The 16,324-nt window shown below is 29.2% G+C and overlaps 1 protein-coding gene across 2 annotated transcripts in view; it reads right to left on the bottom strand.

Moving 5' to 3' along the window:
• Positions 1–6,360: 6,360 nt before the first annotated feature.
• Positions 6,361–16,324, bottom strand: part of LOC100880608 (neurotrimin) — a 185,131-nt gene continuing 175,167 nt past the window's right edge. For both annotated transcript variants that reach the window (XM_012288790.2, XM_076539587.1), the window contains exon 8: positions 6,361–8,016. In XM_012288790.2, coding sequence (XP_012144180.1) covers positions 7,763–8,016 — 254 coding nt within the window. In that variant the 3' untranslated portion in view covers positions 6,361–7,762. The remainder of the gene's footprint in view (positions 8,017–16,324) is intronic.

Below are 16,324 nucleotides of genomic sequence, written 5' to 3'. Positions count from 1 at the left end.
GCAGCTGTCACCGCTAGATGGACAATTTTCTAGTCTATGGCTGAACCATCACCATGTACGTATAATTCATATAATTTTATTAAATACTGTTGATGCTTATGTCATCTACATGGAAATACTGTCAGAATAATATTATAATAGTGCTTTCTAATTGTCAAAGTTAATAATTGCATAAATTATGCACAAAATTTTGTCATTGATTAAATTATTGATTCAGTTCTATTAGTACACACCTACCACTACTAGATGGCATTTCGTCTCTGAAATTTTTAAAAATTTTCGAACATAAAGCTTCATATCAAATTAAAAATCCATCCCTTTTATTTTATTATTCTCGTAAAACAATTTTTGAGCACCATCAAACTATTTTAACTCCGTATTTCACTAAAAAACGCAATTGTTTTGTTTCTATAGTTCCATATCTGACCACTACATGGCGCTAGTAGCACAGTTTATGAACGAACGCGGGAAAACTTACATTCTTTAAATACAGATAAGAATTTAGCAATGGAAGTGATTTTAACTTCGTACTTTTTTATAAAGAAAATTATTGCTTTATACTTTGTAGGCATAAAGTGAAGAATGATAACACATACGATTGTCTAACATTTATTGCCCAAGTATACGACAAAGTACATTGTATTTACAAGGGATGGGAAGGTAGTGTGATCACAAATGCAAAAATTAATACATTGTCTTACAGTTTAACGTATTTACATGTCCCTGAGGCTTAGTCTACAGTTATCGTACACACACTATTATTTTACATTTGTATGCATTCTATGCGTCGAAAGCAATTATCTGCGCGGTACAAATTATTAGTCAGGTATCACACTTCTATGTATACGTTCACGACACACCAGGAGCGTTCGCAAGCCGGACTAAAGAAAACCACGAAGCTCATTTCAACAATGAGGACATCATCGAACGTGGAATTGCATCGGACTTCGTTATCGAAAGAGATTTCTCTTGAGGATGTGTGGGATACTCGATACTGTGGATTAGAATTAGGTTTCACGAAATGAGGAAGAGATTGGGACCGAGCCAAAGTTTAACATTTCGGAATTGAAGTTCCTTTAGAGTGGTAGGTTAACACTTTTTTATTTTAAAATTCTTGGATCACAATTTTTCAATTTTTAATTTTTGGATCATTAGGTTTTTAAACTTAAAATTTCTGGACTATCAAATTTTCCAAATTTTCTAATTTCGAACTTTCTAAATTCCCAAATCCTCAAATTTCCTAATTTCTAATTTCCCAAATTCGCAAATTTCCAACCCTTTAATTTCCCAAATTCTCAAATTCCCCAACTTTCTAAATTCCAACCCTTTAATTTCCAAAATTGTCAAACTCCCAACTCTCTAAATTCCAACCCTTTAATTTCCCAAATTCCCAAATTCCCAACTCTCTAAATTCTAACCGCTTAATTTTCCAAATTGTCAAATTCCCTAACTCTCTCATTTCCAACCCTTTAATTTCCCAAATTCTCAAATTCCCCAACTCTCTAATTTCCAACCCTTTAGTTTCCCAAATTCTCAAATTCCCCAACTCTTTAATTTCCCAAATTCTCAAAGTTCTAAATTCTCAAATTTCCAAATCCTCAAATTTCCTAAATTCACAAATTTCCAAATTTCTAATTTCCCAAATTCACAAATTTCCAAATTCTCAAATTACCAAATTCTCAAATTTCCAAATTCACAAACTTCCCAAATTCCCAAAGTTCCTAAATTCTCAAATTTCCAAATTCTCAAACTTCCCAAATTCCCAAAGTTCCTAAATTCTCAAATTTCCAAATTCTCAAACTTCCCAAATTCTCAAATTCCCCAACTCTCCATATTCCAACCCTTTAACTTCCCAAATTCTCAAATTCCCCAACTCTCTAATTTCCAACCCTTTAATTTCCCAAATTCTCAAATTCCCCAACTCTTTAATTTCCCAAATCCTCCAAGTTCTAAATTCTCAAATTTCCAAATCCTCAAATTTCCCAAATTCACAAATTTCCAAATTCTCAAATTACCAAATTCTCAAATTTCCAAATTCTCAAACTTCCCAAATTCCCAAAGTTCCTAAATTCTTAAATTTCCAAATTCTCAAACTTCCCAAATTCTCAAATTCCCCAACTCTCTAATTTCCAACCCTTTAATTTCCCAAATTCTCAAATTCCCCAACTCTTTAATTTCCCAAATTCTCAAAGTTCTAAATTCTCAAATTTCCAAATCCTCAAATTTCCCAAATTCACAAATTTCCAAATTCTCAAATTACCAAATTCTCAAATTTCCAAATTCTCAAACTTCCCAAATTCCCAAAGTTCCTAAATTCTTAAATTTCCAAATTCTCAAACTTCCTAAATTCTCAAATTTCCCAAATCCTTAAATTTCCATTTTCCAAATCTTCAACTTAATAACTCTCTAAATTTCTCTTCCTTCAAGTTTACAAATCTGCAATTACCAAAACCCCAAATTTGCAAATTACTAAATTATTAAACTCTCTAACGTTCCTCCATAGAGTAATGCATTCGGCTCTCGCCCGAATCCTCCCGGACTTCCCCGAAGTCGATCCACACCGTGTCTAAGATATCGGATTACCCACACATCTCTATTTTCATTGTAATCTTAAGGCCGAAGGATAGTCGCATTTACGTTCAACAAGCAACCCCAACATTCACGATGTACATATGCATATTGTAGGCTACGATCTCGGCTCGCTCTATTTTTACTTATCTACTTCATCTCGAACCTCAGTTCGGGAAATGGAAGGAATGCACGATACTATTAGTAGTTGGGATACATTAAAATATTACCCGAACTATGGCTGTATATGCTCTTATATATTTATCGATTACCTTGATTATTGCATTTATACCTTACACGGTAAACTTTGGGGCTCAGAACAAATTTACAGGAGTGTGGAATTACATTACTTGCCAAGAATATGGTATTATCTCTGGGTTACAACAAAAATTTGTACGTTGTTTGTGAAAATTTTTGTGAACAATTTAATGTTTGGTTGTGTATATTCTTTATGAAAATTTGTATAGACAATTTGATGTTTAATTGTGTATATTATTTTTGAGAAAATTTTTATGAATAATATGATGATTATTTATGGAAATTATTTGTGAACATTTTCATGAACAATTTAATGTTTGGTTGTGTATATTATTTATGAAAATTTGTATAGACAATTTGATGTTTAATTGTGTATATTATTTTTGAGAAAATTTTCATGAATAATATAATGATTATTTATGTAAATTATTTGTGAACATTTTCAAGAACAATTTAATGTTTGGTTGTGTATATTATTTATGAAAATTTGTACAGAGAATTTGATGTTTAATTGTGTATAATATTTTTGAGAAAATTTTTATGAATTATATAATGATTATTTATGTAAATTATTTGTGAACATTTTCATGAACAATTTAATGTGCCATTGTATAAATTGTTTCTCAAAATTTTTTTGGACAATTTAATGTTTAATTGTGTAAATTATTTGTGAACATTTTCATGAACAATTTAATGTGCAATTGTGTAAAGTATTTCTCAAAATTTTTATGGACAATTTGATGTTTAATTGTGTAAATTATTTGTGAACATTTTCTTGAACAATTTAATGTGAAATTGTGTAAATTATTTCTCAGAATTTTTATGGACAATTTAATGTTTAATTGTGTATATTATTCGTGTGAAATTTTTATAAACAATATAATGTTCAATTGCATAAATTATAAGTATATGAAAATTTTCATGAACAATTTAATATTCAATTGCGTAAATTCTATATGAAAATTTTCATGAATAATTTCTTAATGTTTAATTGTGTAAATTATTTATCAAAATTTGTATGGACAATTTAATGTTCACTTGTTTAAATAATTTATGAAAATTTGTGAACAATGTAGATGTAAGAGAAAGTGTAATTGTTGTCAGGCAGTGGTGTTCTTTATAATCATATATATGTATACAATTAAATATTTAAGAAGTGTAATTATAATCATCATGTTTCATTTTGAATAAATAACTTAGAAAGAATAATTGTTTTCTTGTATTTAAAGTACAATCATTAAACAGTGAAATAATTTGTAAATTACTGGTGATATGTTTTGTCATATCACAAAATGATATGTTTTGTATTCATTTTTTGGTGACTAAAATATGTTTTTTGAAAAAGATGGTACCATATTTTTGGCTCGTAGTGTAAGATGGCAGTTATTTGTTCATAATTATAATTCACGCTTTTGTAAACTAATTTTGGTGTTCTTTCAAGAAAATTATTTGTAGACTTTTCTGAAGTGGTAAAACTCAGTTTTGCAATGAAACAGAGTTTTATAAGGAAGAAACAATGTTACTGAAATTTGCAATATGAATGAAAATATAGAGTAACTCAATTTCACAAAGTTTTTAAAAAATTAGTGTAAATTTTATTTTGAAATATTAGTAAAAATCAGTGTTGCTATGGAAAAATAGTATTTGCTATGAGAAAACAGTGTAAACAATTGTTACCATGAAAATATAATACAACTCACTTTTGTAATGAAGAAATATTAAAATTGTTTACCATGGTTTGCACAAAACGATGGTTAAAAATCATGTTTAATGATGTTAAAATCAATAATAATTATAACAAGCTGAACACATGATCTCATAAATATTTAGGCCGTTCAATCTTGTTCCATATCTAACTTGAGGTTAGATACGACCAATCTTTGCATCCAAAATGGAGATCATAATTGAAATGTCTTCACATTGTCTTAATTACATACATTACTTTAAATCTTTGTATAACTTCATATTTGTCAATGTTTCAATTAATCGAGATATATTTACATGTATCTAATAACCAAAGTTATTAAATTTTGCAGAACAGGAAACCATGTGAATTCTGCAATTGATTACAAATTAATTAGCCGCTTTAGAATCAATCTATTACGTAGAGGCGAATAAAATATAGTTAAATAATGTTATAATGTTGTTAGAGGAAATATCAGTGATTAATACTTGATAGTAATTACTGTTAACGTAATTTGATACTTTTGTTAACAGCATAACAGTACGGTTTCGTTTCTATTCTTTTTTTATTAAATTGGTTGTTGATTATCGCTGAATTTTTTAACAATCATTCATCATGTGATATATTATTATTTATATATGAAAAGATGTATATTTAAAAAAAAATATGCTTTTCTATTCTTTATGAAAAATGTGCTTCTCATGAAATTAATTAATAATATTTGCATTGTTGTACAAAATTAAATTTCAAGAATGCGACATAACATAATTTTGTATTATTTGTTAGAATAAATATGACAATTGTGGAATGTTAATTTAAATTAATTCACTAAGGTTAAAATGTTAATTTAAATTAATACACTAACATTAAAATATTAATTCAAATTAAAGTACAAACATTAAATTGTTAATTTAAATTGATTTATAAAAGTAAATTAGTTAAAATATTAATTTAAATTAATTTACAAAAGTTCAACAATTAATTTAAAGTAATTTACAAACTTCAAAATGTTAATTTAAATTAATTTGGAATCTTCAAAATAATATTTGAAATTAATTTACAAACTTCAAAATGTTAATTTAAATTAATTTAGAATCTTCAAAATGATATTTGAAATCAATTTACAAACTTCAAAATGTTAATTTAAATTAATTTACAAGCTTAAAAATATTAATTTAAAGTAACTTACAATCTTCAAAATAATATTCTAAATTAGTTTCCAAACTTCAAAATATAAATTTAAATTAAATTACGAAAGTCCAAATGTGAATTTAAATTGATTTACAACCGTCCAGATATTATTTTAAATTAATTTACAACCATTACAATATGAATTCAAATCAATTTACAAAAGTTAAAGCGGTAACATAAATCATGTTACACTAAACGTTGATTAAACAAATAATATAGACTGATTTCATCAAATCCATTTAGTAGTAAACTCAATGTACGTGCGTTGTGATCATAATCATAGAATTACCCTAAAATTGTTCAATTTCACGAAACCTGAGTAATTTTGTTATATCACGTGATTGAACTGACGTTTTAATTCAGCGATTAGAAAAATAATTTCCACAAAACATGAGCATGTTGTAGTAACGTGAAAATAGTGCTTACATGTAAATTATATGTACAATATATACAACAGTTATATTTTCGAAGAAAAATACACATTGTTACTTTACATTGTCAAATTTTCATGACAAAATGGGGGAAATATTCAAAACACAAATTACATAAATACTTTAACCTCACGAACTTATAAAATAATCTAAAATTGTTGAACATCGTCGAGAATATTGTAATAAAATTTTAAGTGTCATATCGAAATAAGATTTGAAAAAGAAAACTTTTGAATGACAAATAAATATGTATTTCATAAAATTCTTTTTTCTTGAATATTATATTACACGATTTTATTTAACCCTATCGTAAATGACGGAAGAATATAAAAAAATACAATTCATTCTATACTATAATGGACCACAAATAAGGTACCTCGAAAATTCACAGAATCAATGAAAAGAGCTTTTTAAAATTTCGTTTGGAACATACAATTTTGCATTTACGAAATTGAGTTATTCTGTCATGTATTTTTAAGACAGTAATTGAACAAAGTTAAATGGAACGTACTTCCTTTTTTTCAGATCTATAATTTCATTAATTTGAATGACAAGTGAAAGAACAAATTCTGATAAATTGAATTTGTTAGCAAATTCTGAAAATTTATTATTAAAATCAAATTGTAATAACTCAAATCTAAAATTGAATTATGGTAATTTGAGTGTATTAGCAGATTCTGAAAATTTAACCCAAAAATAAATTATTCAAACTAGCAAGTTTTAAAATTTCTTATTTAACAAATACTCAAATTTCCAAATTTCTAATTTTACCAAATTCTCAGATTTCCAAATTTCTAATTTTCCAAATTCTCAAATTTCCAATTTCTAATCCCTCAATCTCTCAATTTCCCAAATTCTCAAATTTCTAATTTCTCAAATTTCTAATTTCTAATCCCCCAAGCTCCCAATTTCCCAAATTCTCAAATTTACAAATTTCTAATTTTCCAAATTCTCAAATTTCCAAATTTCTAATTTTCCAAATTCTCAAATTTCCAATTTCTAATCTTCCAATTTCTAATCCCCCAATCTCTCAATTTCCCAAATTCTCAAATTTCTAATTTCTCAAATTTCAAATTTCTAGTCGCCCAAGCTCCCAATGTCCCAAATTCTCAAATTTCCAAATTTCTAATCTTCCAAATTCTCAAATTTCCAATTTCTAATCCCCCAATCTCTTAATTTCATAACTCAACTCCAAAAGCAAATTCCATAAATTGAAGTCCAAAAACAATTCCCAACAACTTGCATCCAAATTCTAATACCACAAGATTAAAACCAAATCCTAAAATCTCAAATACAAGAAAAAGTTCTGACCACGTAAATGCAAAATCGTATACAAAACTCAAAAATTGTCACCAACCAAAATTTAACCAAATCAATTTTGAATAATAGAATTATTTCAAAATTATAATACACACACAAATCAACCTTCGAGTCAAACTTCCTCAACATCGAACGTCGTCCATTTTACATTTCACACGGAATGTTACATTCACAGGGGAAAATTAGTTAACTGGTCCTCTATGTCTCGTAAGATTAGCTCCATCCAATCCACATTCAGCAGGTAACACACACTTTCTCTCATCATTCCTCAAATTCGTTCAGGTGTGGATTATCTCGTGGATTAATTATCCTAAGAAGTCGATAATCCAGCTGCTAAAATCGCTGTGACAACAATACCGAGATTCGCAAACAAATGTCGATGAAGAAACGTGGAAGCCGTCGCTGATTGAAAATCAATCTGCTCGTCGTCGTTATCGACGCCTTTTAGCATCGATTCGTCCTTCATTCCAGCTGTCTTCTTTTCGTGATTGTGATCCATCTTCCAAGATTTCTTCGAATCTCGCCTCGCGTTTGGTCGTCGCGTTGTTGGCGGCCTGTCGATTTCTGCAAAAATTTATCAAAATTTAGTAAATTTATCATATTTTTTGCAGTTCAGTGCTGTTGCGGTTTCTTAATCGATCAGTCTGAGGAGGAACATTAATTTACGAGCTGCTTTCGTTATCTGATGTGTAAAAGTCATTAAAAGTGCGCGTAAGAGAGCCATGAACAGACGCCATTTTGTAGTCGGAGGTTTATATTCAATGCAGTAAAAGGATTGTGAAATATGACCGCAATTGTATTTGTTCTTTATGCGAAACTTTAATCAACTAGTATATGTAATGCACGAGAATTGTGCATAAAATAAAAATATAAAAATGTGCTAAAATAAATAAAATTACTTGTAATGAAAAAACAATGTGAAAGTAATTAAGAAATAAAATAGGTAAAATTTCTTGTAAGAAATAAAAGTGGAACAATAAATAAATACAGTAAAAATGAAAAAATTAAATTATTTTAATTTTAAATAATTTTAGATTACTAAAATTTTTAACAAGAAACCTTTTGAACAAAATTTCATGTGAAACTTATTTTAATTTTAATTAATTTAGATTACTAAAATTTTGAACAAGAAACCTTCTGAAAAAAATTTCATGTGAAATTTATCTTAATTTTAAATAATTTTAGATTACTATAATTTTGAACAAGAAACCTTTTGAACAAAATTTCATGTGAAACTTATTTTAATTTTAATTAATTTAGATTACTAAAATTTTGAACAAGAAACCTTTTGAACAAAATTTCATGTGAAGTTTATCTTAATTTTAAATAATTTTAGATTACTATAATTTTGAACAAGAAACCTTCTGAAAAAAATTTCATGAGAAATTTATTAAACAAAATGGAACGTATTTTCTCCTAGAATTATAACAAAATAATTAAACAATTTAACAGAAATGAACTAATTCAGAGTTTTTGAGCTTACATTACGGAAACCTAAAATTATTCGTGTATTCTAATTAAAATTTGTTCAGCAAACACAGCAGAATCTTGTTAGCATAACTTTCAATTTTGTTAATGGGGTGCAGCGGTTTCTTCGTACAAAGCAAATTCGACGCCGTATTTTGAACTGATTCGTTATTTTTCCTGGAGAAAACAAAAAGAACGCGAATACCGTTTTTCAGTAATCTTGTGCGAAGTTTAACGATAGCAATTACACCATTAGGGAGTCGTGCGAAAATAGACAAGCCATAAATCCATCTAACCTTACATGTCGGTAAATAAAACAAAAGGCAAATTATTTATTCCCCCGTTGCATGAGAAACGAGGATTTCGCCTTCGGGAAATATTAAAAACGCGAACTAACTTCCGTTGCCATGCAATTATATATTAAATGCCATAGTTAAAATATGCTATTACTCGGCGTAAAGAAGGAACCGAAGGTGAGGTGAAAGCTACGTATATTGCATTTTGCCGAGTTATTTCTCGTGGGGATAAACTGCTGGAAAATAAATAAGATTGTAATAGATGATCTTCTGATAAGCTAATCTTAATTTGGAAAAAGATTTTTGTTGCGTGTTATTGAAATTAAATTATGTATGCTTCAAATAAAATGTATATTTTACTAAATTGTACATCTGACCTATGTCTCTATTTCTTATTTAATCATTTAGATTTTAATTTTTAATTTCCCAAGTTCTCAAATTTCAAACCCTTTAATTTCTCAAATTCCCAACTCTTTAAATTCCAACCCTTTTATTTCCCAAACTCTCAAATTCCCCAACTCTCTAAATTCCAACCCTTTAATTTCCCAAATTCTCAAATTTCCAAACTCTCTAAATTCCAACCCTTTAATTTTCCAAATTCTCAAATTCCCAAACTCTCAAATTTCCCAAATTCTCAAATTTCCAAATTCTCAAATTCCCAAACTCTCAAATTTCACAAACTCTAAAATTTCCCAAATTCTCAATTTTCCAAACTCTCAAATTTCCCAACCTCTCAAATTTCCAAACTCTCAAATTTCCCAAATTCTCAAATTTCCAAATTCTCAATTTCCCAAGCTAATCTTAATTTGGAAAAAGATTTTTGTTGCATGTTATTAAAATTAAATTATGTACGCTTCAAATAAAACGTATATATTACTAATTGGTGCATCTAACCTATATCTCTGTTACTTATTTAATCATTTAGTTCATTTTGTAATTACATTTACAATATTATGTCACTATAATAGTGTTTATTTTATCTTGAATGCTATTATTTAGTTCCGATATAAAAAAATAAATGCAGGAATAAAATAACCTAAGTCAGTTTTGAAGTCCAACCTGATATCCGCCATTTTGTCCTCTTTGGCGCCAAATTTGAATCTTCTTATAAAACTTAAACATACCATCAAGTTAATTCTTAAAAATTGCTTCCAATATTATAATTATTAAAAACTCCTTAAAATAATTATTAAAGTCTTGAACTACCCTAATATTAACTAAAGAATGTTTATCATAACTTTATTCATAAACAACAGTTATTTATAACATATTTCATAAAAAAATATATCGATGTTTTATAGACGGAATTGAATAAATGAATGCAATTAAAGATGACAGTAAAGGCATAAAACTTTCATGTTGTTTCGCACATAGATCTATAACCCGACGCTTTGCTATCAGTTTCGCATAAATTATATATTGCGTACAATGCACTATTACTTGATTAATGTTCGGTTAGTATACTGTTTGCTCAGCGTGATATTGCTGAAAGAGTTAAACTTCTGATGATGAAGTAGGTACATAGCTGGTATACTCTTCGTTGAAGATTAAAATTTACAAGTTTGTGCACCTTTGCTTCGTGATTAAAATAAATTTACTGTGAATTTTGGTTATAATGCAATTATATTCCATTTTTTTGTGAGATCTAAAAATGTTGAAGTCTGAAATTTTTTGTGTTTTTAATTGTTTTGGGATTTTTGGGGTTCAAATTTTCAAGTCTTCAAATTCTCAAACTTTCAAATTTTCGAATTTTTAAGCTTTCAAATTCTCAAACTTTCAAATTTTCAAATTTTCAAATTTCTAAATCTCCAAAATTCTCAAATTTTCAATTTCTAATTCTCCAAACTCAATTTTTCAAATTTCTTAGTCCACAAATTCTCAAATTTCCAAATTTCTCAAACTCTCAATTTTTCAAATTTCTTAGTCCACAAATTCTCAAATTTCCAAATTTCTCAAACTCTCAATTTTTCAAATTTCTTAGTCCACAAATTCTCAAATTTCCAAATTTATAATTTCCCAAACTCTCAAACTTTCAAATTTCTAATTTTCCAAATTTTTTATTCCTCAAATTCTCAATTTCCCAAACTTCTTATTCCCTAAATTCTTGAATTTCCAAATCTCTACTTTTCCCAATTCTCAAATTTCCAAATTTCTAATTCCTTAAATTCAAAATTTCCAAATTTCTAAATTTTTGAACATACCATCCAGAATCTGGAAATTTTTTATTTTTCAGTGTTATTGCTCTAGACACTGAAAAATTAGGCAGTGTAGTTCGTGGATTAAAAAGCGTGCATATTTGAATAAATGGCGGATCAAAGTCAAAGAGATCAAAGAATCTAATAACCAAAGAATTGAACAATAAATTAATCTCAAAACCAAAGAATTAAACAATAAATTAATCAAATAATTAAAAAAACTAAAAATTCCAAAATTTGAACATTTAACTTCGCAACTTAAACCCTTGAGAACGCAAAAATCCCTAAATGAAAAAGGTACACAAACTCGCCCATACGCCCGCATCCATAACCCCGTATCCCACCTTCCGTTCAATCAGTTTGCGCCGCCATTTCCTTAGCCATGTTTATCCGGTGCCTAAATATCCTCGTATCATGCGTGCGGTATAATTTGATAACAAATCAATAGGCCAGTCTGCATTCCGGCTGTCTATTGTCGAAGTTCGCTCACAGGATATCGAGTCCTGTCGATGTAACGCATAGCTGCGCTACGATAGCAACGTGTTGCCGGCGATCTGTCCATTAATAAAGATGAACGCACAAAATCTCATCACACCATGAAGTCCGGGTTAGGATTTAATGCCCGTCAAATTGTGTACCGCGAAAGCCGCTTTATGTCAGATCGCGTAGAAACGATCCGTCCGTGTGAAAATGGCGCATCGAGATATCGGTATGATGGCTCCGATGTCTCTGAGTAATAACCGGAAAAATAATCGGTCGAACGATTGGACTTTCAGCGCGATACTCTGCGATTTGACGTATTGGAATGTCGTCTGGTCGGTGTCCCGCAAAACCTGGAAAGCTCTTGTCATTTGCACGCTTCGTCGAAATGTCCGAGAGCTCGACGATCATATTAATTCTCTCATAGACGACCGATAATACCGCCGGGCAAATGTATTTGAAAAATAAACTTCGTTCTGACAAAATCGGGTAAAAATTAGTCGCAATTATTGTAGTCTAGAAATACCACAAATTAGACTTCATATAGTGATACTATTTTCAGTTTATGGGTTCAAATCAGGTTTAGTAGAGTTAGGTCTTAGCGTACATATTAGATATTTATATCTCCACTGACACATCAATGATTTATTTCACTTATATATGGGTCAGAGTTTTAATAAGATGTACATCAAATTTGTAATATATTCAGGTATTTAATAATTGTCATCTAAGCTATCTAATTTTGGTATTTAATATAATTAAGAGAACGCACAGTTGGAACTAGTAAGTGTACTAATGTGGACGGGACACATATTTGTCCACACATGACATATCTTAGGTCTTAGCATGCATATTAGACATTTATATCTCCACTGACACATCAATGATTTATTTCACTTAATGGGTCAGAGTTTCAATAAAATGTACATCAAATTTTTGATATATTCACGTATTTAAAAATTGTCATTTAAGCTATCTAATTTTGGTATTTAATATAATTAAGAGAACGCACAGTTGGAACTAGTAAGTGTACTAATGTGGACGGGACACATATTTGTCCACACATGACATATCTTAGGTCTTAGCTTGCGTATTAAACATTTATATCTCCACTGACACATTAATGATTTACTTCACTTAATGGGTCAGAGTTTTAATAAGATGTACATCAAATTTGTAATATATTCAGGTATTTAATAATTGTCATCTAAGTAATCTACTTTTGGTATTTAATATAATTAAGAGAACGCACAGTTGGAACTAATAAGTGTACTAATGTGGACGGGACACATATTCGTCCACACATGACATATCTTAGGTCTTAACTTGCGTATTAAACATTTATATCTCCACTGACACATTAATGATTTATTTCACTTATATATGGGTCAGAGTTTCAATAAAATGTACATCAAATTTTTAATATATTCACGTATTTAAAAATTGTCATTTAAGCTATCTAATTTTGGTATTTAATATAATTAATAGAACACAAAGTTGGAACTAATAAATGCCCTAATGTGGGCAAGACACAGTCACATTCGTCAACACATGACATATCTTACGTCTTAGCATATACATTACAGCAAAAGCATGTATAACATGTATATTACATTTCAGTACAAGTTTCTAGCGACAGTCACATATTTTTCGTTCCACATTCGTAGTTTCAATTACCCGTAGCAAGACCCGAGTCATTACATTCCATCGATTTTTTGGTTCACTATTAGTCATCAGAACCCCCAACCTTAGCAGTATTTACAGTTTTCTATACATGTCAAGGTACTGCTAGATTTTATTACTTGCTACGGTCACTTTGGATAAACCACTTCATCACTTTTCCATCTCCACCCGAATTTTAGCTAAATCAACAGAAAATTAGAAACGGTTTTCCCTCAGCAATGTCACAAAAATACGCCCACTCTTTTGTAAAACGTAAAAATCTTCGAAGCTCTAGTCATCAAGTACACAGCAAAAACTCTAGTCCGAAGTCAAATTCATTTAGATGTCCACTTATATTCACTTGTTGGAATTCCTAATAATTCGCGTCGTTTAATCGTCACTGACGCTGTGACGCACGTGACGCACCTCGTACCGCACCTCATAGTTCAAATGTGACGAACCTGATTTTGAGGACATGTCTTACTTATTAATTATTTACTGCTGATACTGCGACGCACATAATTTTTTGATTTTAAGCTACTTTTGTAACAAATTTATGCAGTCAAGTACATAGCAAAATAAACTCCAGTCCAAAGTCAAATTCATTTAGATTATTAATTATTTAGTGCTGACACTGCGACACGTTTTTGGATTTTGAGCTACGTAAGAAATTTTTTTAAGTATTCGTCACCAGCTTTTGTAAGTAACTTTTCTACGTGTTTTCAAGTAAGTTTGAGGATAAAAATAGGAGCAGAGTGCTGGAACTTTAATATCGATAACGAAAGATGGGTCACTGGAAACGCCTGCTGGAGTTATAAATCAGCCTTCGTACTCTATTGAACGAATTATTCCTTTCCTAAAATAATCCTATTTCCTCCTCATGGATTATTCTGATAGTGTTAGGGATGATCAGGTTAGTGGACGTATAGATGAGAAGTGCATGACGTTTAGTTTGTGGAATATGGTGTTTGTGATAGGCAGGTAGGAATCGTGTGGAATTTGTGGAGAGTTGGGTATGTGGACTTTGATGTGCGTGGTATGCTGGGAAATTTGGGAGATGTTTTAGTAGTTTTTTGGACGAGTTTATGCAGTTTCGAGTTGTTGAATTTTCTAATTCTCAAATTTACAAATTTACAAGTTTACGAATTTACAAATTTACAAATTTAGGAATTTCAGAATTCTCAAGATTGCAAATTCTCAAGGTTGTAAATTCACAAATTTACAAATTCCTAAATTACAAATTCCACATTTCTAACTTTTAACAAATCCAAATTCTGGAATTTTTAAATTCTCAAATTCTCAAATATTTCAAAATTCCCAAGTTCTCAAGTTTTCGTATTCCAAAATTCCCAAGTTCTTAGATTTTCTAATTCTCACACATCCAAATTCAGAAATTCCCAAATTCTAACTTTTCCAAGTTTTGAAATTCCAGAATTCTCACATTTCCAAATTCTCGAGTTTCCAAATTCTCAAATTCCCAAATTCCACATTTCTAAATTCTTACACATCCAAATTTTGAAATTTCTAAATTTTCACCTTTCCACATTCTCAAATTTCCAAATTAACAATTTTCTAATTCTCAAAATTTCCAAATCCTCAATCTTCCCAAATTCTCAAAGTTCCCAAATTCTCAAATTCCCCAACTCTCTAAATTCCAACCCTTTAATTTCCCAAATTCTTAAATTCCCCAACTCTCTTATTTCCAACCCTTTAATTTTCCAAAATCTCAAATTTCCAAATTAACAATTTTCTAATTCTCAAAATTTCCAAATCCTCAATCTTCCCAAATTCTTAAAGTTCCCAAATTCTCAAATTCCCCAACTCTCTAAATTCCAACCCTTTAATTTCCCAAATTCTCAAATTCCCCAACTCTCTTATTTCCAACCCTTTAATATTCCAAAATCTCAAATTTCCAAATTAACATTTTTCTAATTATCAAAATTTCCAAATCCCCAATCTTCCAAACCCTAAAATTTCCAAATTTTCAAAAATCCAAATCTTCATCTTCTAAAATTAAAAATATTCCAAACAACTAAATCCCCAAATTTTCTAATTTTCTAAACCACCACAGACCCAAATTTGCAAATATTCAACTATTCTATCTCTTCAGAATCCCGACATTCCAAAATCTTCACTTGGACTTTTGAAATTCCAAAATTTGCATATTTCCATGTCCCATGTTGATGAATATGAAATTTCATTGAAATCAGGTATCAATCGTCGGAATAATGAAGCCCTGTAATATATTATAGTTTCCTGAGGCGTACAATGTTGAATTAATTTGTACTGATTTTCATTGATATATTCCATCCTTAACTCCGATATTATTCGCTTCTGAATACTTCTGTCATAAAATATTCATTCACGGAATTTTTAAAAAGGTAAACAAACTTGACTGGAAAAATTAATTCTGTTCTTCTGTGGTTGACAAACACTGCTGTGCATCATAAAAATAAATTATAATACTTCATAAAAGTCATTCAATTTGTATTTTATTTTCTTAATGTTGTACCAAACTTGTCAAAGATATAATAACATGTTTATTAAAAATAAAGTTAAAAATTAAAAATGAAACATGTTTATTAAAATTGAAAATAAAGCATGTTTATTAAAATTGAAAATAAAATATAAAAGCAATTTTCTTTAAAAATAAATCGTTGTAATAATAAATAACAAAGTTTGTATCAAGCTCAAATATCTAGAAACAGTTTCATTTTGTAAATAATAAATTATTTCTGTTTAAAAAATGTGGAACGTTGGAATAGAAATTAT

This window comes from Megachile rotundata, chromosome 14 (genome assembly GCF_050947335.1).
Source record: "Megachile rotundata isolate GNS110a chromosome 14, iyMegRotu1, whole genome shotgun sequence".
In the NCBI taxonomy this organism is placed as follows: domain Eukaryota; kingdom Metazoa; phylum Arthropoda; class Insecta; order Hymenoptera; family Megachilidae; genus Megachile; species Megachile rotundata.
The sequence above is the reverse complement of the archived record's forward strand: the minus strand, read 5'-3'. Positions and strand labels throughout refer to the sequence as shown.